Raw genomic sequence first — 27,841 nt, 5'->3', positions numbered from 1 at the left:
CACTTATGGCAGCCAAAAGCGGTACAAAAGGGGGTGGTGATGGACGGAGCATCAGAATCAATCAAACACTCACACCCAGTCAAAAGATCTGGGTTTAATCCATCACGTTCTTTAGCCCACTCTGCCACCCCAGTTCAGACATGGCTATATGCAAATCAGTCTGACCCTGTGCCTCATGGGAACAGTCCAGCCCGAACTGCCAAGCCATGTCTTCCCTGGACCGGAAACAAGCTTCCGGGGACCGGTTTCTGGCATTCCAGCCGTCTTCAGCCCGGCTTGCTTGAATCCAGTGGCAAAGTGAGCAAGGGACTCACGTCTGAGCATACCCTGCCACACTTTTAACGGCCAAAAGCGGTACAAAAGGGGGTGGTGATGGACGGAGCATCTGAATCAATCAAACACTCACACCCAGTCAAAAGATCTGGGTTTAATCCATCACCTTTCTTTAGCCCACTATGTCACCCCAGTTCAGAGATGGCTATATGCAAATCAGTCTGACCCTGTGCCTCATGGGAACAGTCCAGCCCGAACTGCCAAGCCATGTCTTCCCTAGACCGGAAACAAGCTTTCGAGGACCGGTTTCTGGCATTCCAGCCGTCTTCAGCCCGGCTTGCTTGAATCCAGTGGCAAAGTGAGCAAGGGACTCACGTCTGAGCATACCCTGCCACACTTATGGCAGCCAAAAGCGGTACAAAAGGGGGTGGTGATGGACAGAGCATCTGAATCAATCAAACACTCACACCCAGTCAAAAGATCTGGGTTTAATCCATCAGCGTTCTTTAGCCCACTCTGCCACCCCAGTTCAGACATGGCTATATGCAAATCAGTCTGACCCTGTGCCTCATGGGAACAGTCCAGCCCGAACTGCCAAGCCATGTCTTCCCTGGACCGGAAACAAGCTTCCGAGGACCGGTTTCTGGCATTCTAGCCGTCTTCAGCCCGGCTTGCTTGAATCCAGTGGCAAAGTGAGCAAGGGACTCACGTCTGAGCATACCCTGCCACACTTATGGCGGCCATAAGCGGTACAAAAGGGGGTGGTGATGGACAGAGCATCTGAATCAATCAAACACTCACACCCAGTCAAAAGATCTGGGTTTAATCCATCACCGTTCTTTAGCCCACTCTGCCACCCCAGTTCAGACATGGCTATATGCAAATCAGTCTGACCCTGTGCCTCATGGGAACAGTCCAGCCCGAACTGCCAAGCCATGTCTTCCCTGGACCGGAAACAAGCTTCCGAGGACCGGTTTCTGGCATTCCAGCCGTCTTCAGCCCGGCTTGCTTGAATCCAGTGGCAAAATGAGCAAGGAACTCACGTCTGAGCATACCCTGCCACACTTATGGCAGCCAAAAACGGTACAAAAGGGGGTGGTGATGGACAGAGCATCTGAATCAATCAAACACTCACACCCAGTCAAAAGATCGGGGTTTAATCCATCACCGTTCTTTAGCCCACTCTGCCACCCCAGTTCAGACATGGCTATATGCAAATCAGTCTGACCCTGTGCCTCATGGGAACAGTCCAGCCCGAACTGCCAAGCCATGTCTTCCCTGGACCGGAAACAAGCTTCCGAGGACCGGTTTCTGGTATTCCAGCCGTCTTCAGCCCGGCTTGCTTGAATCCAGTGGCAAAGTGAGCAAGGGGCTTACGTCTGAGCATACCCTGCCACACTTATGGCGGCCATAAGCGGTACAAAAGGGGGTGATGATGGACGGAGCATCTGAATCAATCAAACACTCACACCCAGTCAAAAGATCTGGGTTTATTCCATCACCGTTCTTTAGCCCACTCTGCCACCCCAGTTCGGACATGGCTATATGCAAATCAGTCTGCCCTTTGCCGCTACAGTCGGGGCATTGGGCACTTGCAGGTCACCACAGTGGCCTTCCCTCTTAGCATCAGCAAAACAACGTGACGACCCTTGCTCTTCACAACAGCTGCTCTTCCAGCATCGAGGGTCACCAGCTTACTCCTCACACAGGCTATGGCACGATAGACACAAAAGTTGCCTCTGGCATACGGTTTGCCGACTTTACCCCGTAGACGGGCTATGCCCCGACTGGCATGGCAGTAATGCACTCTTCATGGCGCTCCTTTGTGGCATACAGGGTACTGACTATACTCCCAAAATACTGATTGGCATGGCAATAATGTACTCTTCATGACAGCCTCCTCTGGCAAACAGGAACACCAACTTTACTCCGTACATGGGCTACTGCCTGATTGGCCTGGTAGAAATGCACTTCACAGTGGCTCCCTTTGGCATGTAAGTTCGCTGATCGGTGCAACACCAGTTAACTTAACAATAGCCTGCCTCTGGCATCCGAGGTTGCCAACTTAAGTCTGTATACGGGTAACGACCAGATCGGTACAGAAGCTGCTTATTCACATCTTGCAATGGGGATTCGCTCTGTAAGGATCTTCCACTGGACAGAACTCCCTTCAAGAGCTCTCTTCTTCATCACAAGGCATACTAGTCTTGGCAAGCTGACAGGCACCAGAGCAAACCAGCTGGAATTTGTGAAGGAGAGGAGAGGAGGAAAAGAAAAGGAGGAGACTACAGCTCTCAGCTCCCCTTGTGTCCAGGTCGCATATAAAGCGCCTTCGCAGACTCGCGGCGCGTGTAGCCGCAAAGCAGCTGGATTTCGTGAAGGAGAGGAGAGGAGGAATGGGGCAGGAGGGGACTAAAGCTCCCAGCTCCCCTTGAATCCAGGTCGCGCAAAAAGCGCATTAGCAGACCCGTGGCGCATGTAGCCGTAAAGCAGATGGAATTTGTGAAGGAGAGGAGGAAACGGGCAGGAGGAGACTACAGTTCCCAGCTCCCCTTGCGTCCAGGTCACGCATAAAGTGCCTTTGCAGACCCGCGGTGTGAGATACGCACGGGGATTTGCGCGGAGCCGTGCCCGGAAGCCCGGGCCAAGGGCAGGCCCGTCAGAGCCCGGAGGATGTTGGGCTGGGTCCCCCCTCTGAAATCGGTGTCTTCAATCAAGGTACTGTGCACAATTATTATTTTATCCTGTTACTTTGTTCAATCTCATAGCCCACCTCAGGATGAGCAAGCGTAAGGGTCTGAATGACCATTTGGGAGATGGAATTGTGGGGACTCTTGATTCCTTTTTTAACTTGGGCGATGTCAGTCTTAGCACACAAAATTGAACTGACGGAACGCCGCTTATCTTTGGAGCCTATCCCGCAAACAAGATTTTCCTTGGGGTGGGGGGAGACGTCTCTTGCCGCCCCTAAGCAACCTCCCTTACTAGTTCAGGAACTGGTAACGGAAACTTTTACGGGAACGATACCTGACCAGCCAGCACTGACAAGCGCGACGAAAGGAATATCCACTAGGGTTGCAGGCACGAAAAAGTCTCTGGGAACTAACACCGAACACCCAGGCAAGAGAAAAAGGAGAGGTGGCTCAGAGTCAGAAACCAGCAAAAGCCCCTAGACCGCCCAAAGCAAGTGGGAGCGATGATGAAATGGCAGTCGTGTAAGGTGGAGAAAGCACCTCGGAAAATCCCACACCAACCGTGAGCCCCTTGACAAACGAGGACAAATGGCAGAGACTAGAAACTTTGGTTGCCACTATGTTGCATCCCATTTAATTAAAATTAAACCAGATTGAAGAGAAGTTAGGAGGCTTAGAAGCCCAAGCCATACACAACACCTATGTATTAGATACATTGTCCGCTAGGAATGGATCAAGAACTGGCCAAGAGATTGAAACTCAAATTCAAATACAGTCACACAGAATAGATTTGACCACAAACTGTCCAAACAATGCGCCCGCATGTACTGACTAGGTCAATCCTCTAAACCCTAACTCTGATACCCATATTGTTGTAAACCATTTTAGGACACTATTGTAAATTTCCCGATTCATGCCCATATAAAGGTATAAATCACTATGTCCTTATATAGGCATAAGAATCATAACCATATTTAGTCATAGCTCATGCAGTTCAAATACGGCAGGGCTACTTCTTCTAGTTCCGAAAATCTACAACAATTTCTTTGAAAACTCGGCTTCAGCAGCTAGGGACTTTCCCTTGCTCGAGAACAGACTCGTCCAAGAACTCATGGAGTTTTCAAAGAACTGAGAGTCTTTAATGACGTTATTATGTCCACCTTTACGTCAAACTCGGCAACTTCAAGGTATAAATATGCCCACACTTGCCTTAGCAAACACACAGTGGTTTGGAGCAGTTCGACTATCTACTTGCCCGATGCATCCTGCTACAGCAAGTGCCGAAGGAAGCTGACCCTCCAGCAGACGCACTGAGAGAGACGCTGTCTTTTCTCCTGCCGAGAAATCCAGCTCCAGTGTTTCCAAGCTACCCTTGCGGGTTGTTGGTTGGGAAATCGAGTCCCGAGACTGACCTTGTCCATTCTAAACTAAGGGACTGAGCTGATTAGACCCTAAGAGAAATCTTGGACAGATTCTTGGCAAAAGAATACTACATTTATGCTACACCTCACTTACTTCTTCCCTCGTACTAAGCTCAGGTTAGGTACACCGGGGTAGGCGTATTTCAGAAGCACTAGTTGAGTACTTTTAGCCTCTGTTATTTATGTATGTATTTTTCTATGGTTTAGGAACCATACAATGCTCTTACAGTATTATTTTGTTCTACTTTTTACACTGTATGCGTTATATTTTACAACCAGTTTTACAATTGTATCAGTTCATTTTTTTATGCTTGAGAAAGAAGACTGTTCAATAAATCCTTTTATTGAAAACGCCTGTCTATCTATTTCTCTGCAGCTCTGGTGAAACGAAGCATGTACAATTGACTGGGTGAAACATATATCTATTGTTTCGACGACTCTGATGATCAGTTTTATCTTGGGGAAAGAAAGTTGTCATGTTTATGCGGTTGTCAGAAACGAATCCCTTCTTGTGAATTCGAGAAAGTTTCTAGTGACCTCTGAGCTAGCTGGCACTCACAATTAAGTCTAGTATATTCGATAGAGAGCTAGTAGACCTCAGTCCTACGTCTAATCTATAGGAGGATATATTATTCCAATGTGCAGAGCCTATTGGGAATATAGGAACTACACTACAATATGAGTATAACCCCTGGCATAACTGCTCATAGACAGGAATACATGCAACACTCCAATAGAGTGGAGGATACAACAAACCACCAAACCCACCACCACAACATAGCTTCCACTTGTCAGGGTAGAATCAAGCTTGGGCCGGGTGGACAATCAGAGCATCAAAGGGTTCGAAAGGCTGAATATTGGTCCAATGGTGACTGGAACAGAGATTCTACACATCCTCCCGGCAGCCGCACCTTTGGTACTGGTGCAAGGGCTGAGGGAAGCACTGAGGGAAGGCGAACCAGGATCCAAAGTCCAACTGATGTCTAAAGCCCTACATTGGATGACGCAAAAACTGAACGAGATAGGGGGCAGAGGTGGGAGCCTCCCAAGTCATTTGATTATGGCTAGAAGGGTAGCTTGGGTAGGCCCAGCAAGGAAAGAAATGTTGGGAGTAGTTCTAAATTTTTAAAATTAATTTGTCCTTGGACACCTCCTTGAGTATTTAGGTAAAGTTTCCCCAAAGAGTCCCCAGATTATTGTGTTACCGCTGGGTTACTTTTACAGACCCTTTCTCCCGCTAGTCCTAGGAAGTAATCTCTACCAGAGGGATGGTCAGGGGGGAAAGAACTCAAGGGGATTTTTCGGGAAACCAGGCATAAGCCTGGAGAATAGATTTGCCACTCTGTCCGACCTAGAAGCATGCGATTGACTACATCCACCAGCCTTAAATTCTCTAGCTAACTGCGAGAGTCATGTTATTTTGGCCCCTGCTACTAGAGAGAGCCCTACAGTCATCTAAACCACAAGGGGGGGCAAATTAAAATGGTGCTCAAGATAGCCTCGTGGAACGTGGCCGGTATCACCCCAAAATTGAGTGACAATAATTGGCTGAAAATTTAGCAGGAACACAAGATTGCATGTTTCCAGGAGACATGGTCTACAGAACCAATATTCACAAATAGCTACCTTTTATTTCAAACCATAGCTAAACCCTCTGCTTCAGGGAGGGCCAAGGGGGGTATTTTGACTGTGATTCCAAATAACTTTCCAGGAAAGGTAATAAAGTTTGAATCCCCAAATTCAAATTTCCATATCCTCACACTTGAGGTACAACAGGAAGGCACATGGCTTTTAATTAATACCTGTATTAATGAGTTTGACCTAAATATGCACTCTATTTTTGGTGAGGTTGATAAGGTTTTGGAAAACTCCATAGGCAATACTAGGAATGAGGCACCCAACATCATTTGGCTGGGAGATTTTAACATACATCCCTGCAAAAATAATGTAGCCCCTGTATGTGGCTTAGAGGAATTTGGGGGAAATCATATATATCATTTCACCCACAATGAATATGGCAACTGCTTGAACAGGATATTAAACTCCCGAAACATGGTAATGACCTGTGATCTAAAGCCTCCAACAGGTAACGCGGAGACAACCTTACAGAGAAATGGGCTAGAGTCAACTATTGACTATATATTATGTACCACCCCTATCAGTATAAGGGCCACTAGGCTGGGAAATCAATTCACAATTTTTTGTGACCATGCCATTCTTTCTCTCCAGATAAAGGTATCTATAGGGGACTCCCCCTGCATGGAGAATGTCGGTACTCCAATTGTGGCAAGGAGGAATGGAATACAATTAAAGTGTGCCCATATTGATAAACCTAAGATGACTTCAGAAATCATATTGAGTACACGGAGTAATAAATCAATATGTTTAGAACCAGATGCCAGAAGCACGGGAAATGGTGACCGCCTTCTGTGGCATTTTAGAGAAGGTAAAACTGGCCCTCACACTCACAAATGCGTTAAATACAGCGACTGGCTGGGGCTGGTTTGACTCTCCGTGCACTAAGGCAAGGAAGGCTTTGATGCACACCCTGAAAATTAGACCCAGAATCCCAGACCAAATAAAGGCAATACGGGCTGTGTATAAGCTAGCTTGAAGAAATAGAGAAAAAGGCTATTGAGGAGATTTGGGCGGAAATAGCTCAGGCAGCCAGAACTGGTAATAGCCGTGATTTCTGGAAGATAGTGAATGCACCACACTTTAAAAATCCCAGAGATCCCACATTAGACAATAATGTAAACGAGGAAGCGTGGGTCGCCCATCTTGAAAACATCTTTGCCCCAAGTACTCACCCCGGACACCACTTTTGAGCACTGAATCAAACCCTTATGCACCTCTCTCCTTCTCATTTACTGAAGTGAAGACGGGTCTGAATTCATGTAGTTCAGGTAAAGCCCCAGGACCGGATGGTGTACCAATTGATTTTTTCCAAGAAACACCCATATTAACGAATGTCCTGAACAGTATAGCCCTGGCAGGTCCCCCCACGTCATGGTCTGCGGGTGTCATTTGTTCCAACCTACAAAAAAGGGGACAGGGCTAACCCAAAAAATTATAGACCAATTTCCCCGCTGGACACTACAGCGAAGCTCATGGGCCGGGTCCTCCTCTCCAAGTTAGAGGGGTGGGCCAAGTAAAACAACATCTTAATCCATGCCCAGTATGCATTCCAGCAGGGACGCGGAACATTGGACCAGTGCTTGAATTTAGCACTGATTACAGAAAAATATACCAGAATGAAGAAAGGAAATATCTAAATGGCTTTCATGGACCTGTCGGTAGCATTCGACTGCGTGGTCATTGTAAAGTTATGGAAGATAATAGAGGAGATGGGGGTTGACCCAGCTATATTAAACTTCATAAGACAGTTGTATTCAAACGCCACGGCATTGGTCCGCTACACCAAAAACGTGGACGGAACACGCCCATTCAATATCGCGAGAGGAGTAAAGCAGGGATGCATACTTGCCCCTTTTCTCTTCTCCGTTTACGCAAACGGTGTAGAAAATGCACTCACTATGGCCACACGAGATGTCCCCGTATTTGACTCGCAACTACTACCCATTTTAGCTTATGAGGACAATGCGGTGCTGATCGCTAAGACAGGGCCTGGTCTCCAACGCCTGATAACCGCATTTGTATCCTTCATGGACTCAATAGACCTAAAGGTAAATCACACTAAGTCCTTTGCAATTATAGCTGGGGCAAGAAAAAGAGATAAACCCCCTACTTGCATGTGGATACTGAGAGAATAGAGGTGGTTGATACTTTTCCCTATTTGGGGGTTCTTTTTGATAAAGATTTATTGTTGTCAAAGTTGGCGTAAGGAAGAAAGTCGGTAATGGAGAAAAGATTCTTGGCCGTTAATTCTTTCGCCCAAAAAGTGGGCGCCAGACCACTAAAACCGATGAAAAACATATGGCAGGCTAAATTCAAGGCAACAGTAACATATGGGCTGGAGTCTGGGGCTCGGTAACAACTCACGCACTTCAAACTACTGAAAATAATTCTTTTAAGTCTCCCGCTCTCTTCCTCAAATTAAATTTTACATTTGGAACTGGGCCTGCCTTATACCGCAGATGCAATACAATTATTTCCAATTATTCTGTGGCACTCAATCAGGTGGAGGAACACAGTGTCATTGACACAAACAATAATAAGGAACTGCTTAAGCATGGATAATCTGGAAACTGGAAACTCCTGAGGCGGAAGCCGGGAGAACGCTGAAAACTTGTTTTTAAACTTTCACCATTGTATTTTGTGTCACTTCACTAAAAAACTGTACTTTTAAAAGCGCACTCACCCGGCAAACTGTCATAGCGGGCTAGAGACACGCTGAAACAGCGACTCCTTCGCTGCAACGAGCAAACCCCTGAAAAACAATTTCCCGCCGCCATTTACGGCGAGGAAGCAAGGCCACGCCCACCTGAGGCCACGCCCACCCCCTTCAGCATATATACGCGCTCAGAAGCGTGAAACTGACAGAACCTGGAAACTCCTGAGGCGGAAGCCGGGAGAACGCTGAAAACTTGTTTTTAAACTTTCACCATTGTATTTTGTGTCACTTCACTAAAAAACTGTACTTTTAAAAGCGCACTCACCCGGCAAACTGTCATAGCGGGCTAGAGACACGCTGAAACAGCGACTCCTTCGCTGCAACGAGCAAACCCCTGAAAAACAATTTCCCGCCGCCATTTACGGCGAGGAAGCAAGGCCACGCCCACCTGAGGCCACGCCCACCCCCTTCAGCATATATACGCGCTCAGAAGCGTGTAACTGACAGAACCTGGAAACTCCTGAGGCGGAAGCCGGGAGAACGCTGAAAACTTGTTTTTAAACTTTCACCATTGTATTTTGTGTCACTTCACTAAAAAACTGTACTTTTAAAAGCGCACTCACCCGGCAAACTGTCATAGCGGGCTAGAGACACGCTGAAACAGCGACTCCTTCGCTGCAACGAGCAAACCCCTGAAAAACAATTTCCCGCCGCCATTTACGGCGAGGAAGCAAGGCCACGCCCACCTGAGGCCACGCCCACCCCCTTCAGCATATATACGCGCTCAGAAGCGTGTAACTGACAGAACCTGGAAACTCCTGAGGCGGAAGCCGGGAGAACGCTGAAAACTTGTTTTTAAACTTTCACCATTGTATTTTGTGTCACTTCACTAAAAAACGGTACTTTTAAAAGCGCACTCACCCGGCAAACTGTCATAGCGGGCTAGAGACACGCTGAAACAGCGACTCCTTCGCTGCAACGAGCAAACCCCTGAAAAACAATTTCCCGCCGCCATTTACGGCGAGGAAGCAAGGCCACGCCCACCTGAGGCCACGCCCACCCCCCTCCTTTACCCCATAAAATAATGTGCAATCACCGGACGCGCAGCGGACGGGCGCAGCGGGCGCGCCGTCAGCGCGCCGAAGGCGCGCCAAAGGCAAGCCCGTCTGGGCCCGTCCGGACCCGGACGGCCCTTGGCCCCGTTACTCTGCCAGGCGACCCTCAGGAGCGAGTGATGTATACAGCTGACACATTACGAGCCCTACGTCCTAAAACCACCCTGACCTGCTACCACACGGTTACGGAAGGTAAGGTCTTTTCGACCTGTCCACACTGCAATCCGGTCCCCCCCCCCTAAAAGCACTACACCGGCTCTGAAAGCCGGACTTCTCAATTGCCGTTCCCTTCCGAAACACGCCACCGAAATAAACCTCCTAATCCATGATCACGATTACGACCTAATGTTCCTAACAGAGACATGGCTCTCTGATTGCACTGATCCAGATGTTGTCACAGCTCTCCCCACAGGCTATCTCTGCCAAACGTTAAATAGATCTAAAAGGAGGGGAGGTGGGATAGCCATAATCCACAGGCAACGATACGTCTGTAGGATGACGAACGCTGACATTGAGGATTGTGAGTGCGGCCAGTTTTCCATCCAAATCACTCCAGCCCTCACTGTAGCGGGGCTTCTGACCTACCGTCCCCCTGGGGCCCCAGGCAATTTCCCCAACTCTTTAGTTGAAGCCATTTCCCAACTAGCCTCCTCCACCTCCAACTTTCTGCTACTAGGTGATCTTAATTTCCACTTCCTTGACCCAACGGATCGTGTGGCCGTGGACATTAGACATGACCTTACAGCCTTAGAGGTAGGTCTGGTGAACAATGAGCCCACCCACGAGAAGGGCCATCTATTGGACCCCATCTTTACCAATATTCCAACGATGACCACCGACCCTCCGGTGACCCTTCCATGGACTGACCATTTCCTGGTCCCCTTTTTCTGGGAAATTCCCATGTCTAAGCACTCTATTCCTAAAACCCAGGTTACTGATCGCCAATGGCATAAATTGTCATCTGATATTTGGGCCCGCTCTCTGACCGAGTCCACTCCCGAGCTTTCCTCGGACCCAAATCTGGCCGATAAACAATTCAGTGACTGGATTACGTCGTCCCTGGACACTCTGCTTCCAAAAATCACCACCCTTAAACAACCTAAAAAGATATCCCCTGCTCCGTGGTACACTCCAGAGCTTAAAGCCTTACGGCAAGAATGCAAAAAGACCGAACGCTCATGGAGACGTGATAAAACAGGAGCGAATAAAAATATCTACTCCATCTCTCTTCTCAATTATAAAACCGCTATCCGGAATACCAAAAGCGTGTTTTTCCAGGAGAGAATAGAGAGAGCAGGTGGCTCCGGGAAGGAAGCATTCGCTATCCTGAAAGAACTTTCGAAACCACCAGAACAAGATCATGGACCCCCCTCTGACCCTAAAGCTGATCAAGAGAAATGCCAACAACTGGCTAACTTCTTTCAGGACAAAATTCGGTTAATCCTGGATTCAATTCCTCCCCTGTGCCCGAGGGAAGAAACCGTTTCTCCACATTCGACTTTTCCCACCGGCCTATCCACATGGGGCCAGGTCACTGCAGATGAAGTGCGGACAACGCTTAACTCTATGAAAAGTGGTTCCCCCAGAGATCCAGCTCCTCTTCAGATTCTTAAAGAGGTAGCCCCTTCTATCATCCCCGCCCTCACCCAGTTGATTAATACGTCACTTCAACAGGGAGTTGTGCCCCAGAGTTGGAAGAAGGCAGTAGTAAAGGCCTTATTAAAGAAACCCACTCTGGACCCTGAAAACCTGGCGAATTATCGGCCCATTTCCTTACTCCCTGGAGTAAGTAAAATTGCGGAAAAACTCATCAACAAAAAACTCTCCGAATATCTAGAAGCTAATAACAAACTGAAAAACTCCCAGACGGGCTTTCGACCAGGACAGGGCACGGACATCGCCCTCCTGGCGGCGGTAGAGGAAGCCAGAACGCTGCTAGATGGGGGAGGATCAGTGGCAGTGATCCTCCTCGACCTTAGTGCAGCGTTCGACACTGTGGACCACCAGCTCCTCATCGAAAGACTGGCAAAAGTTGGTCTAGAAGGCACAGCCATATCCTGGCTCTCATCCTTCTTGACACAACGATCTTATCAGATCTGGGAGAAAAACGCCCGTTCCTCCGAAATGCCCCTCCAATGTGGTGTGCCTCAGGGCTCCTCCCTGAGCCCTACATTATTTAACATATATATGTCCACATTGGAGGAAGTCATCACCCCTTTCGGAGTGAGTGTCATCAGCTACGCTGATGACACACAATTAGTGGTGTCTCTGTCCCACCCCAAGCAACAGAAAGTCGATCTCCTTAACTGCCTCACGCAGGTCCATCACTGGATGAATATATCAGCGCTAAAATTAAACGGGGCAAAAACCGAGGTCCTTGTACTCGGCCCAAAAGGAACCTCACTTCCTCTGGACATGTGGCCAACATGTCTAGGTCCTCCCCCAGACCCAAAGACAGAGGTGAAAAGTCTGGGTGTCTGGATCGACTCGGAACTCTCCTTCGCCCCACAAGCAAAAAAGGTCGTAGGGACCTGTTTCGGTCAGCTAAAATCCCTGAGGAAAGTCCTGCCCCTTCTTCCTCCGAAATCGCAAAAACTTTTAGTCCAGGGTCTTATTATATCAAGACTGGACTATAGTAATGCGATCTATTTGGGTGCCCCGGAAGCAACATTGACTAAACTGCAGAGGATCCAGAATACCGCTGCTCGGATCATTACCAACACCCCGGCCAGAGCATCGGCCAAGCCTGCCCTCAAACTCCTGCATTGGCTTCCCATAAGGGAGAGAATTAAATTTAAAGCCCTGTGTCTGGTGCACAAAACCCTGAACAACCAAGGCCCTCCAATTCTCCGAAACTTCATTACCCCTTACATAGCCACAAGATCCCTTCGCTCTAATGCAGAAAATCTTATCAATGCCCCAAGGTTTAGGAAAGCGCGGTCAGGAGGAAGACGATTCTCGGTCCATGCGGCCCGTCTTTGGAACTCCCTCCCACGAGATCTTCGTCTGGAACCCCAATACCTCCGTTTTAGGAAACGATTAAAGACACATCTTTTCCCCTAGCCCTTATGCCCCTCTCGTAAACTCAGTCCTCAGTTCATGTCTCTAAGGTTCCTCAGCGCTGGGATACTTCCGGGTGACTACGCGCTTTATAAAAATAAATAATAATAATAATAATAATAATAATAGCACAATGTCTAGGTAGGTTGGCTATGTAGAAACAGTCCTGAAGGAAATTGGCCTCTCTGAATTATTTAAGGAACCACCGGTTTGTAGAAAGGTATCAAAGCAAAAGGTCACTAATATGTTTTTGTTGATGACGGATTATAAGTGAAAGGAATACCATAAAGAGAAACATGCAGTTGTTATCTATCGTCTGAGCCCACCATTAATTGAGAGAGGGTATTTCTATCTAGTAAATGTTACAAGCCCACAACACAGATTCATACTATTGAGGTTTCATATGAATAAGATCCCACCGATGTTAGACTATCCGGATAAAACCTATAATTATGCAGATTTAAGTTTGTGCCCATGTGATAATCTCTCAAAACAAACTGAACTGCATCTAGTTTTATTCTGCAGGCTCTATGAGAAAGAAAGGAACAACTATCTTAAGCCACTTTTAAAGCAAGGGAACTTTAACCAATGCCTGGTTGCAATATATATTTTTTAATTGTTATCTGACCGCCTGGTATGCTTCTCGGGAGCTACGTTCTTATGAGTCTGTATGAGAAAAAAGAAGAGGGGGGCTGTCATAAACCTTGGGCCTGCCCCTCGCTAACTCCTTTGCACATCATATGGGGTTGATTAGGAAACTAGAGTTTTTATAATGTGAAAAGATCTTGATGTATAAGGCCTTTTTTCTTTTTATCCTTAGATAAAATATGAATTATTTACTGTTCTTATTGACTATGAATTCTTATCATGCATTTATTTGTGTTTTTATGATCGTTTGTAACTGATCGAATGAAGAAATTGACTATGACTATGACTAGTGCTCCAAGCTCCAGGTCAGGTGAGCATGGATTTTCAAGGGGTAATGTCCTCTCAACAAGCTGGGGGGGCTGGCAGACATTAGTTACCAGTCAAGCTCACAGGTAAAGGTCTTGCAGTGCTTCTCCTTCTCAACACACAGATCGCCTGGCTGCTTGGCAGTTGACTATTTTGGAGGCCTGAAGCTCCCTTATCTGATAGTGCATTCCCTGACAATAAAATATGATTTAGTGTCTGAGAATTTGCAGTTTGTGCTTGGTGGCTTCCGTTTGAAATGCCCAATCCCAAGTCCTTCCCTTCCTCCAGAAAGTAGTCTGTCGTAACAGAAGCAACTCTATATCTGTGACCAGGGAGTAACTACATGTTTATACCTGGATGTCAACCACATTGATTTGTGCAACAAAGGTTTTTCAAAAGCCCCCAGCTCTACTCTTATGATTCTCTGATCAGCCCCATCACCTTCCTAAGATGTGCCCAGGACCCTTTTCAGTGACCACTCTCGGAATCATGAGTGCCGTTTTGAGTGTACTGAGGAGCCTGACTCTTAATTTATCCATTGTGTGTCTCACCGAGGTCTCAAGAATATAGCAAACCTTATTCCTAGAGGGAGCCTCTGCCTGCCCAAGCTCCTACAGTCATCTCAGGGTCTCCCAAAATGGATTGATCCACTCTCAGGCACACACACACACCCAGCACATACATGCAACCACATGCATGCTGCAAAGCACTACATACTAACTTGATGTAGGCTAAGGGTGATTTGAGTACACTGTCGTGACCTGTAGGCATCACTCCAATGACACACGTAAAATTGCCTGATCACTCCTACTGACATGGTATGCTGCCACCACTGTACTCGTGCCACTTAGCTTCTGGTAAAGGCAGTGCCCTTTCACAGCCACGATGTGAGCGCTTTCGCCACCCCATCCGGTCCAACAAGGCTGCAATCCATGAGACAGGTCTATTTTGTGGCTCATACGCATGATCTGTGTTCACCCATCATTAAACAAAACCAGCTCCAGGGATCCAAATATTGTTGCAGCTTGGGCACTTATGGCAGCGGAGCACGTCGGTCACAAGGCGAGGTATTTTTCCATCCCAACACTGGCTCCTTGCTAAATAGGAGTTATTTAGCAAATCAGTGAACTTGGACTAGTTTCTCGATTCTGTGGTTCCAGCATTAAAATAAATCATTGTCAGAAAGTTTGTTTTTTTTGCCCTTAATTTGGAAGGCCCTGAAGAACTGTCCGGACACCAGATCTTTCAGAAAAATGGCTTTGTGGAAAAGGGTATTATTTTACGATCACCTGGAAGTTGTGGAGGCTGTCATCCGACCCTGTGCTCTCGGGTCCAACTCTGCTGGGCTGCCCCTTGCTGCCGCTGCCTCTCGCCGCACCCGCTCCGCGGGTGCCGCTTCGCGGCTTGAAGGAGGGAGAGGCGAAAACCAAGCGCTGTCACTGGGAGGCCCCTGGACTGACCATCTTGTCGGCGCTAAGCAGGGACTCGGAAGACCAGGAGTCCCTGCTTCCCCAGCTGCACAGGCGGACGCGCCCACAATCAGACACGCCCCCGCCTGACCAGAGAAAAGGCGCGGGTTGCTCTGTTCCCAGCAGGACTCACCTGGAAGTTGTGGAGGCTGTCATCCGACCCTGAGCTCTCGGGTCCAACTCTGCTGGGCTGCCCCTTGCTGCCGCTGCCTCTCGCCGCACCCGCTCCGCGGGTGCCGCTTCGCGGCTTGAAGGAGGGAGAGGTGAAAACCAAGCGCTGTCACTGGGAGGCGCCTGGACTGACCATCTTGTCGGCGCTAAGCAGGGACTCGGAAGACCAGGAGTCCCTGCTTCCCCAGCTGCACAGGCGGACGCGCCCACAATCAGACACGCCCCCTGCCTGCAACGCCCCCTATTTTAAGAACAGCTCGACGCTCAGCGGGACGCGAGCGGGACGCCGAGCGAAGACCGGGCAAAGGGCGGGCCGTCTGTGGCCGTCCGGGGCTGGAGGAGGCAGGGCAGGGCCACCCCCCTTACATCCACCGTACAGGTCTTAGTTCGTGGTGCCCCATTGTGGGGCCGGAACCCAGCATGTCAACACGTTCCGGTAAGGCCTTGAGGGGTGGCGGTGAAAGTGCCCCTGGGGGCACTATGTTTGGCTCTATGGACAAGTTCCTCACTAGGGTGGCGGCTGTCATCGACAATGAACTCGCCATATCAGAACGGCGCCTTTCTCTTGACTTTCCTCCTTCCAAAAGCACATCTCCAGCAACAGTGTTGTCCTCACAAAACTTCACTTCACTTGCACGCTTGCCTGGGGACTTACCTGGGGATTCTTACATTGCACCATTAGAGGGTGGTATAGATGGGGCAGAAAGCTCGCAGACTGGCAATCACTCCACCAGCCCTTGTGCCGTGCTTATAGAGCCCTGCACCGAGTTGTCCATAGCATGTCCACCTGGTAACCAGTCCCAACACTGCCCTGATGCTCCTGCTCTTGACCCACAACCTCCGCCTAAGATTTGTCCTACTCAGGGGCTTAACAAAAGGAAGGGGAAAAGGGCAATCAACATTCGAAAGGGCTGTCCACCCTCGCTCACTAAGCACGCCAGGTACCCGCCCCAGAGGGGTCTTTCCACCCCGGGCGCCGTGGGACCTACATCTTCAGGGATTCCCATTACCGCTCCACTTGTAGCTGACACAGTATCACCTTCCTTGCTGGTCCCATCAGCGCCTGACCTAGCCAATGTGGGTCCCTCTCTGGAGTCGATCGAGAAGCTGGTCAGGTCTCTTTTGGTACCACTTACTGACCAAGTTAAGAGGCTGGGGGATAGGCTCGACTGCTTTGAACAGGCAGCCAGGGATAATTTTTTTTTCCCTTAAAACCCTGTTCAAACTTCAGCCAAAGCTCAGTGAGGATAGGACAGACAGGATAGATAAGAACACTAGGATAGAGGTTCCAGTGATACCCCCTTTAGGAGAGCAGTTGCCGCGGCCGCCCAAGCGACCAGTCTCTGGGACTACTATCTCGGTTCCCCCTCAGGATGGCCCTAGGCAGACAAGGCCGAATGTCTCCACCCATGCTGCCCAAGTGCATGCTATTCCTCCCCCAGTAGTAACAACCTTGGTGGCTACACAAGGCCCAAGGCAACATCAGAAGGGAGGAACGGGCCCAACTCCGCAACCTGGGGCCGTTTCACCTGTTGCAACTGGCGGCATAGCATCAACTCCTAAGGCTATACCCATTCCTGTCCCACCCACAAACCCTCCTCCCTCAGGTTTTCCTCAGAATATCAGACGAAAGTGTCCCCCAGTTAACCTCCCCCCTGAGTGCCACCCGTATGTTGTTATCCTCACCAAAGTCCCCCCTATCAGGAGTACCCAGCAGGAAAACCATCAGGCACTTAAGAACAAGGTCATCCACTGGCTGAGAGCCAACAGGCCCTTGCCTCCGGGAGTGGATGGTATAATTCTTGGTGTACGCAGGGTGGGATGGATTGGAAACGGGAAAAAATCTCTTGAAGGGGATTGCGTGGTGATAAATTTCCAAGATGTTAGGGTTGCCCATCTGATATGCTCCCAAGGACAACCCACGGTTGGAACGGGTATCGACGCAGTCGACTTAACATTCTTTTACCCCCGGTCCATTACGACCTCTTCCTCCTCTCACCTTGGGCAACCAACCCACATTGGCAGTTCTGGGGGCCAATCTCCTGTGGAGAATACCGTTCACGGCCACTCTCCCCCGGGAGTTTTCCCACAGCAGCTATTCCTAGCTCCAGTGATACCGAACTGGGGACCCTGGGGTTGCTGACTCTGGGATGTTCCCGGGGAGGTCCCTGTGGCTTCGAGCCCTGCTGCTGAGCCAATACCTCACCTTAAAACCAATAGCTCCTCGTCCTCATCGCAAATTCAGGCTACGGCCGAGTTTGTAGAAGAGCAAGGGGAGACCGGGGCATCTTTTAATCTTCTGGCTAGCCTCTCTAGTGTGGGTGTTTTGGACTTACCACTCCCTGTCGAGGATTGTCGCATTGCGGCTGTGACGGACCCCCCGATTAGGGTTTTCAGCTGGAATGTGGCGGGCCTCGAGAGGAAGCTAGCGCTGCCGGACTGGAACGAGCTTGTGGAGCAATACTCCATATGCCTGTTCCAGGAAACCTGGAGTCGGGTGCCCCTACACAAGGCGGGATATTCCACCCACTTTCTGCCGGCAGTACATAGTGCAACTGGTAGGGGCCGCCCTTCGGGTGGCCTACTTATCTGGGTGGCCTCAAAACTTAATTGCAGGGTGGTGGAGCGGGACACTAATTGCCCGGATCTCCTTAATATATTGCTGAGAAATTCCCAGGGCCGAGTCATCTTAAACATTTTTAACATCTACGCCCGAGGTACAAAGGGGGGTAGAGAATCCCCAGTAATAGCCTGTCTGGAAGCCCAGCTCCGTTTATCTTCTCATAGGTCCTGTACCTTGTTGGCGGGTGATCTGAACTGCACTTTTGAGCCCCTGGACCTTGAAATCCTAACAGCCCAAGAGGAATATGATAGTGGGTGGGGGATTCCGCCCCTCGAGCTTAGTCCTATTAAAAAGTGGACAGAAGTGGCCCTCCAGATCAACTCACTAGCTATGGAGTTTGGCCTCAGGGCTGCTAATGGCAGGACAAGGTCCGACAAAGCAGGGGCCCACACCTATAACAGGCCAGGGCACATGTCACGGATTGACTATTTTCTCCTCGACACACACCTGTGGAGCATGGTGGAGGACATGGTGATTGTACCATCGGTTGAGAGTGATCACAATCTCCTGTCCCTCACCTTGTCCTACAGGTGTCTTAATATCACCGCGAGTAGATTTTCTAGTAACCCCGCCGCGGACCTGTCAGTGGTTACAAACTGTGGACGACGGCTAAAGTGGGCTAAGTTGGCACTCTCAGAGGAGAAAACTTCTGCCATTAGGCAGCTCCTTGCCTCAGCCCTAGTCAATCTCGACCCCCAAGAGGAAGGGCTGATGGAGGTGGCACCCAGGTACTGTGTCATAACTCAGGCTATTAGTGACCTCTTTGTAGTCCCAGCTAATTCGAGCAGAAGGAAACCAGGCTCACGATCGGGACAGGGCTGGTACAATCAGAAGTGTAGGGAGGCGAAGTCACTTCTCATTGAGGCAGTCAAGTCCAAATTACCGTCCATGGCTAGGGAGGCAAGAAGACACTATGCACTCTGCAAAAAAATGCTAGGATGGAGTGGGAGGATAATTACTGGCAGGACCTCCTGGCTGCCAGTCGTGGGAAAGATGCCAAAGGCTTTTGGGACATGGTGGGCAAAAGGAACCGTCCTGACGATACCCGGAGGACCTGTACCATCAATGCTCAGTCTTGGTTCTCTCACTTCCAAAAACTTTACTCTGCTGTTGAAGGCCCACTTAACGATTCTTTTAACCTCCCACCCTTTACCCTAGTTTGTGACCTGGAACTTTTTTCTGTTTTGGATGTTACAAAGCAGATCAAAACCCTGGTTCCATTGAAAGCAGCTGGTCCGGATGGCCTACCAGGCGATATCCTCCGCGCTTACCCGGAAGAATGGGGGGTACTAATCACTGCACTCCTCAACGCAATCATTGGGGGAGGCCCTGTGCCAGACTCCTGGAGAGGTGCGGAGGTGGTCCCCATCTACAAAAAGGGCAGTCGGGATCTACCCGGGAACTATAGGCCTATAAGCCTAATAAATTCAAGCCAGAAATTGGCGGGGAAAGCCATCTTAGGGAGGATCTCCCAATGGGTGGACGATAATCACATCCTGTCCGATATGCAAGCTGGGTTCCGTTCAGGTACAGGAACTATCGAACTGGTTTTCAGGCTCTTGTTATTATACTGGAAGGTTGTGGTACTGGGCAAAGGCAGTCTTTATTTGGCCTTTATTGACCTCAAGACTGCCTTTGACCTGGTACCTAGGGAGGAACTCTGGAGGGTCCTATACGGTCTAGGGATGCCCCCGTACATATTAAACCTCCTTATCAACCTGCACTCTAACACCTATGCCCAGGTTAGATGGGGGTTGAACGGGGAAAAGACCGATAAGATCAGGGTCGAGAGGGGTGTAAGGCAGGGCTGCGTTCTGGCCCCTACCTTATTCTCCCTCTACATCAACGGGGTGGTAGATTACCTACTGGGCGAACCAGCAGACGCTCCCACCCTGGGAGGAGTAAAAATTTCAACCTTGTTGTTCGCCGACGACACCCTCCTCATCTCTAAAACCCCCCAAGGTCTCCAGACACTGCTGAACCGCTTTCAGGACTTCTGTACCACTAAGGGCCTTGTCATCAACGTAGATAAGACTAAGTACCTAGTTATGCATCCACCTCGCAAACTTGGCCGCCCTCCCATTCTGAACTCCATACCTCTAGAAAGAGTGGCAGAATTTGATTATCTGGGAATCCGACTGAATGACGCGATGAGCTGGACTGCCCACATTGACAAATTGACACTGGCCCACAAAAAGGTGGGGGGCGCCCTTCTTAAGGAGTTTAACAACTCTTCAAAACATTGTGTTGCCCCTCTACTTGAGATATACAAAGCACGAGCGGTCCCTGCGGCACTTTATGGAGCGGAACTGTGGGGCTCGGGCAAAGTTGACTCACTGAGCAAGGCTGAAAATAAATTCATCAAGGATCTCCTTGCCATTCCATCGAGTAGCCCGACCATCCCAGTGCTCATGGACACTGGCTGCAAAGCCATAAGGGACCAGGCTCGGCTTCGACCCCTTTTGCTTTGGGCACGTTTGTGGAGGGTCCCGGAGCTAAAATCCTATGCCAATGGTCTGGCAGAGGTGATGCACTCTGACGGTTGGCGTAGCATCAAATGGCTGAAGGACATAAAACACCTTTTAGGGGACCTAGGCCTGGACTCTTGCTGGCATAGCCACTCCGCTCCTCCGAAGGAGACTTTAAAAAAACTTTTTTGGGAGTGGGTTTGTATGAAGCGCTTGAGAACCCAGCAGCACTGCAAAACCACCGCAGCTTTTCTGCTGTTAAAAGACGCTGTCAAGTATGAGCCGTACATGGACATTATTTCAGTGGCTATGGATAGGTCCCTGTACATTAAATTTCGGTTAGGAACCCTACCCTTGGCCGACTTTTGCTCGAGGTGGAATAAATCCCAGCCTATATCATGCTTCTGTGCTCTTTGTCATGACAAGCCAGAGACGGTGCCACATTTTCTTTTTGAATGCCCGGACTATGGTCGCCCCAGATCACGTTGGCTTGGTCCCATCTGCAGAGAACTGGGTACTCGTCAGAACTCTGTTGCACTCCGGATTCTTTTAACTAACACAGCCCCTCCCATTGTTTGTGCTGTTGCTAAGTTTTTAAAATGGGCTTGGTTGATTAGAACTAGAAGACTGTCCATATCAATTTAATTCTCTTTTTATCTAATTTATGCTGATCTAATGTGTTTTATTTTTATACTAAATGTTCAGTCTTACTTTTTTCGACATGCTGTTTTTATCTTTTGTACTGCTTTTATGATATGTGCATATCGAAATAAAGCATCAATCAATCAATCAATCAATCGATAACCTAAATACTATCAGGTCCAGAAAATACTGGTCTTTACTAGGAGGCGTATTTTAGGTTATGTTTTCCCTAAGCTGACAATTACTGAAATAATTTATTTTTTTTAAAAAGGATTTTGGGTTTTCTTTAGCATTCACTCTAAGGAAAGCTTGATGTGTCCTTTGAATTTCTTGTTGAAAATTCAGTTTCTGCAAGCCGTTTAACAGATCCAAGACTGAGGTTTACATTTGCAAACTGTGTGTGCTACAGCCCATGTCTGAGCTCCAGTTGACATGTTAACAAAATGCTGTGACATCCATTTTGCACCTCTTGCACCATTAATGCTTATTTGACTTTAGATCCTTCTGTCCTTAGAGGTTTTTACCACTTACAGAAACTCAGGTTTAACTATTTCAATAGTAGTAGAATAAGTCGGTAATCAGAGGACCATTTAAAAATGTATTCAAACATGAATATGCGATAAGGGTGGAGTAGTTAGGGATCATCTGACCTCCATCCTCATGATGCCACCATCTTTCTTTGCTTGATTTCCCATTAGACATAAAGTCTACATGACATAACACGCTCAAACAGAATAATTGTGTTAAAATGTTTCACCTGTTTAAAGTTGTAGATTTCCCCATTGTACACGAGCCACAAGTAAGGAAATTTCTTCACTCGGATTGGCTGCATGCCATACAACTGATCAACAATAGCCAGACGGTGAAATCCAAAGCAGCAGTTGGTGTATCCATTGACATTTTCAAACCGAAAAGCATCAGGACCTCTGTGTGAAATCTTCATAGCACTAAGGCACTGGACAGATAGGCATTCATCACTGCCAAAGAGAGCCCAAATTCCACACATCTTGAAATATCTTGAGGATAAAGGAACAAACAACAGTGAACTGAAATAAACATTACACTTCCAATATGCTTATAGTATTCAATTCAATAAACAATTTCTTTTTTGGATAGGAATAAAGCAATTGAATGAATTATCAACAAGATGCAAAAGATTGTATACCTGGTTCCTTCCTTCAGATTTATACATCTGCCTGGGCCAAATGACTAGGACCCGTCCTTGTCAGTTTGTTTTATCACTACGTTGTATCTTGTTATTGATGGCCATCTTTTGTTTTCTAGTGATGTTATACTTCATAAAGGCTTTCTTCGTCTTCAACTGACTGATTCCAGAAAGAACCACCTGTTCAGAAACCATAATTTCTTTTGGTACAGTTGGAATTGGCGGAATACATTTTGATGTATTCGAAAGACCAGATACCTCTTTTGTGTTAGTATATTCCTTCCCAGAAAAAAATGCCTTGAGACAAATTTTGCGGCAAAACTCTAACGCTTCCAGTTTCAGTTTTGTAAAGTCGGTAGATCTGTTGGGGACGAATTTGAGGCCCAAATCCAACACTTAGGCTTCCTCTTTTGTTAATTCCCTCTGGGATAGATTATTGATAGTAGTGGGCTTCCTGACTTGTAAAACTGCTGTCTCATCTTCATCTCCCATGGCTGGGGTTTGAATTTGCCTCTTTCCTTTGGTTCGCCTTTATTTAAAAAAGCAACCTGCTTTCTTGAGGTGCCCTCTCTTGGATCTGAATTTCCGGAAGTATCTGAATATGACGTTTCCTAAAATGTGAGGAATTTATTCCTGGAACGTCCTTGGAAGTTCAACAGGGCTCTACGAGATTCAACAGTTGTGTAAAATTCATCTTTTATGAAAGGGTATACTTGATCTATATTAAAGGACTTTGAGTCTCTCTCAAACTTTGCTGTCTTGAAGCTTATCGTATTATCTTTCAAGGTAAGTATCTCTTTCTCAATTTTGTCCAATAGGCTTTTTGCTTCTGAAACAGAGTGATCATCATTTATTGCCTGAGTTAATTTTTCAAGGTCATCGGCTTCTGGGGTGGAAGGTAAAAACATGAACCAAGGGAAACAGATTGGGGCATGCTGGGATTATAACAAAGGCATGTGTACAAAAGGCCTCAGCAAATTCCGGCAAGAATGCTCAAAGTGTTCGGGCAGATACCCTCTGGTCGACTGCTTTAGTGCGGGCTGCACCAATCCCACCGCGGGTTATGGACAACAACAAGGTAAAACTGGTAACCAGACAGGCACAGCTCAGGAGAACCAGTACGTCTGGACAAACGTACCTTTTGGCTTTCCTTTTATGACAGGAATGATGATGCTAGAGTATTTCTTCAAGGGTTCAAGGAGGGTTTCAGGCTAGGGTATGACGGCCCGAGAGTACGCTGTTCGGCTCCCAAACTAAAAATCAGCGGTGGAACATTCATAGGTGGTCAGGGAGAAATTACTCAAAGAAATACGTAGGGAGGATGGCTGGTAAGTTTGATGCATGGCCCATGGACCAGTTGATTGTGTCCTCCATTGGGGTAGTGCCTAAGAAAGAACCAGGTAGTATCGGTTGATTCAACACTTCCTGGCCGGAAGGTCGGTTAGTGAATGACCTTATTCCAACTTAGCACGTAACAGAGACATACTGGTCGTTGCACGTGGTCTTAGCATTAGTAGGAGAGGTCAGACAGGGGGCCCTAACGGCGAAGAGCAACATCAAGTGAGCCTTCAGAGAGCTGCCGATACTCCCGCTGATTTTCAATTGTTGGGCATTCAGTTCAAGGGCCGGTGGTTTGTGGACGTAGGGTTGTTCCATTTTGTGCGCTCTGTTAGAGTGTTTGAGCACATTTCAGCAGTGGCTATTCACCTATCACACTGAGGTAGACCGCATAACATACTACCTGGAGGATTTCCTCTTTGTGGGGTCAGCAAGATCAGGAGAGTGCCAGAGATCGCTGGAATAATTTCAGATATTGTTGTCGGACTTGGGGGTTCCACTAGCTCCAGAGAAGACAGTGGGACCTACAACAGTGTTGGCCTTTCTGGGTTTCGAGATTTAATCAGTGGCAGAGGAGGTAAGAAGAACAAAATGCTGGCCCTATTAAATACAATGTTGACTAAAAAGAAAGAGTTTGTTAAAGAAATACAGACGCTGTTGGGACACATGAACTTCGCCTGCAGACTGGTGAGAGCTTGGATGACATTTTGTCTGTGTCAGGGTTGCCCTTACTCACCACCATGTGAAGGTGTCTGCGGGAGTATGGGAGGACCTGTGAATGTGGGGGGGCTTTCTTACAATTGTCTAACGGTAGACACCTTTGGTGGATATGGACTGGGATGAACTCATTTTCTCTGACGCAGCAGGAGCTTGCTATTTCAGCCTATTTTGGCAAGGCCATTGTTGTGCCGGGAAATGGCATCCAGCCTGGAGGGAGGCTTGATGTAGTATTGCCTTTTTGGAGTTCTTACCCCTAATATTGGCTGTCATACTGTGGGGAGCACAGATAATCCATAGGAGAGGGCTTTTTCATGTGGACATGTCTGTAGTGCAGGTGGGCAACAGGCAGTCTTGCAAGGGAGCCACAGTTGGGGCAGCTGTTGAAAGTATTCGTACTGAATTGTCCCAAATTTGATACTGCGTTCAGAGCCCAACACGTTCCCAGTGGACAATGACGTTGTTGATGCTTTGTCTCGTTCACAGTGGGATAGGTTCCAAGGGCTGGCCACGGAGGCGGATCGGGAGAAGACTTGCATGCTGCATGAGCTCTAGTCCGTAGGAGAGAAAGGATGCTACACTTGGTAGCAAATTATTTAGCCCTTTATACAAGGAAGGCATACCTCCAGGCGTGGGGAGAGTTTCTGCAGGGTGAGGACAAAAAGCGGTTTTATGAGTGGGAGAGGCTACAAGATGTAGTGCAATTCATCCTCTGTCTCACAGAGAAGTGTCAGTCCAGAGTGACGATATCAGGAAAACTAGCAGGCATCACCTTCGTGGGCAAGCTTTGATGGGGCTATGCCCCTTCAGCAGGGGAGAGTTGATGGGGCTATGCCCCTTCGGCAGAGGAGCCGGGGAAATGGATCCTGGAGGTTTAAGTGACGGAGGCAGGTCCTGTGCTGTACAAGCGGCAGCCAGTGATGTTACACATCCTGATACAAGTGATTCAGTCACTTTCGATGGTGTGCACTAGTGTCAGTGAGACAGGGTTATTCTCGGCCATCATGTCTTGGTTGTTCTTTGGGGCATTCTGGGTTTCAGAACTATTGGGGGGTAGGGGGATTAGGGGCCTATTCTGAGTTATAGTGTCTCTCATAGACAGTGGGGTACGGGTGTGACTATACAAGTCAAAGACAGACCAGAGAGGAATAAGTAAAGCAGTTCTCTTGAAGTATTACCCAAAAGGGCCACTTGCCTGGTTCGCTGGGCAGAGACTGGGGAGAGTTTTCCAACACAGTGATGAGAAGCCCGTCACAGCTTTTCAGCTTTTAGCGGTGTTACGTAAGACATTGCAGTCACTGGGCTTAGATTCCAGTCAGTTTGGAAAACATTCCTTCAGGATCGGGGCAGTGACTGAAGCTAGCAGACGGGGTTGGGGACCCAAACGCATAATGGACTGAAATTGGGTTGCTTTCAGGCATATATTTAGGGGGGCAGGAGTTGGAAGCCAGTACAGGACAGGTTGTCATCTTTATTTCTTTTTCAGGTTCTGTTCCCGGTCCACTGGTGACAAGAATTAATTTATGGATGGTGGGCCATTCGTTCGTCAAGTGGGAGGAGCGGAATGCTAGGTCGAGCATTCATGGCGTTATTTTGGGTTTCAATTCAGATTTGCACTCTATCTGATGGGTAGGAAAAGGTGGCATGCAATGGAAGAAGCTCATACTGTGTTTGCGCAAGCTGCTAGTGGGTGGGAAATGTCCAGATGTGCTCATTTTTCATGTGGGGGAAAACGAAATGGTGGTACAAAAGTGGGTAGCACATATAAAAGCAATGAAAGAGGATCTCCAGCAGACTTGCAAGTCCCAGGCAGGCTGCTACACCATGAGGCCGGAGTTTATACCCAAGAGAGTACGGCAAGGGGCAGTAAAACTGTAAGCCATAGACAAAGCTAGGAATATATCAAACAAAGAAATTAGGGAGTTTTGCAGGGACAAGGGAATGTCAAGATAGATATTCAGATTTGTGGAATGAGGACGTCGAATTTTTCAGAGGGGGTGTGGTACTTCTGTCTTTCATGGGAATGAATCTTTACCTGCTCCAGTTGAAGTTGGAATTAGCCAAAGTCGAGTAGCCAGGGACATTTCCCTTCTTGCTCTGTTATCGGCCAGGTAAGCTGAGGGGGGCAGAGTCAGGAGGGTATCTCCCCTCTTGACTCTAGGTGGCGGTGGGCTGAGAAGTTGCCATGATTTACAGAAGTTTGTTTGTCAGATGCAGTTCATGCTTAGGGGGGCGGGTAAGAAGTTCACGCTTGGACAACATAGGAAGTTAAAGGTTATGTAGGAAGTTCAATGAGGTTCAAAGGGTATTTGAGGTAGGAAGGGAACCGTTTTTAGAGGTGCCACTCTCAGTTGAGCAGCTCTGATTTAAGTATGTAATTCAGGTTTTAAGATGATATTGGTGGGAGGGTTAATTTAGGGGTGGGGGTAGTTTATCATAGGTGAATAAAAATGTATAGTGAGGATACAGTTTTGTAATGCAAAGGAACAGATTATGTTGTCTGTGATGCCCTATCTTCCCGAATATCCTTCATGAGCAAATATGACTACACCCCTTCCAGATATCTATTATTCAGCTCCAAGGGATGTGCGTTTGCTTTACAATTCCGTTATATTTAATGTCATGTCGTGATAATTCAATGCCATGCATGCTTAAATACTTCACACTGAAAAATGCTTTTATAAATGCAACACTGTCTGTGCTACTGAATAACGAAAAGCTGTTGCCATATTAGTTTTAGAATACATTGTTCGTAAAACAATAATATTATGAAACATATGGACTAATACAGATTTAACAAAAACACAACTAAGTTTAATATTAGAGAAGTCTTTTATGAATGGAGAAGAAGCCACATACATTCTTGAAACAACCGTGTTAAAAAATTACCAGCTAAATGTTATGACAATAAAAATAAATTACCTGGGCGTACGGCTCCAGTTCTGCGTCTGAGAAAAATGTTCAGAAGGCTGACTCGCTCCGGAGAACTCCGGCGAAAGAGCGTGATGCAACCAGCGACTGCTTTTACAGCTACTACAAGTTCATGGTGTGGAAATGTAAGCAGTTCCGTGATTGGCTGCAAGGCTCAGCTGCACCTTTTCACATGGAATATTTTATTTGATATTGTCACATGTTCACGTGAAGAAATACCGAGCATGCTAGCCAAAATGCGGAAGTTGTGCTTTGCACTAGTGTTTCACGCTAAATGTGTTCACCTTTCTCAAACTGAAAGTTAAATAAATTGTCCAAGTTTCGCCGGTGCGCTTTTTGAAACAGTCACTCGCCTTTGAGGTGGAAGTAAAGCGAGCTGGCATTTGTCTACTACTACAATTTTATGGCGGCTTGTATGTTTAGAAAAGTAACAGCAAGTCACGCCAAACACAAGATGCGAATAGCAGTCAAAGAAAATTGAACATCTGGTGTATATTAAATCTGGCA

General features: G+C 47.7%; 1 protein-coding gene across 1 annotated transcript in view; it reads right to left on the bottom strand.

The window, feature by feature from the left end:
- ASNS (asparagine synthetase (glutamine-hydrolyzing)) overlaps positions 1-27,432 on the bottom strand; it is a 241,834-nt gene extending 214,402 nt beyond the window's left edge. Inside the window, exons 1-2 of the mRNA XM_086941926.1 lie at positions 27,326-27,432; positions 21,941-22,199 (exon numbers count right to left, since the gene is read on the bottom strand). Coding sequence (XP_086798052.1) covers positions 21,941-22,189 — 249 coding nt within the window. The 5' untranslated portion in view covers positions 22,190-22,199; positions 27,326-27,432. The remainder of the gene's footprint in view (positions 1-21,940; positions 22,200-27,325) is intronic.
- Positions 27,433-27,841: the final 409 nt, after the last annotated feature.

This window comes from Lissotriton vulgaris, chromosome 10 (assembly GCF_964263255.1).
Source record: "Lissotriton vulgaris chromosome 10, aLisVul1.2, whole genome shotgun sequence".
Taxonomy (NCBI): Eukaryota; Metazoa; Chordata; class Amphibia; order Caudata; family Salamandridae; genus Lissotriton; species Lissotriton vulgaris.
This window is presented reverse-complemented; position numbering and strand designations above follow the sequence as displayed.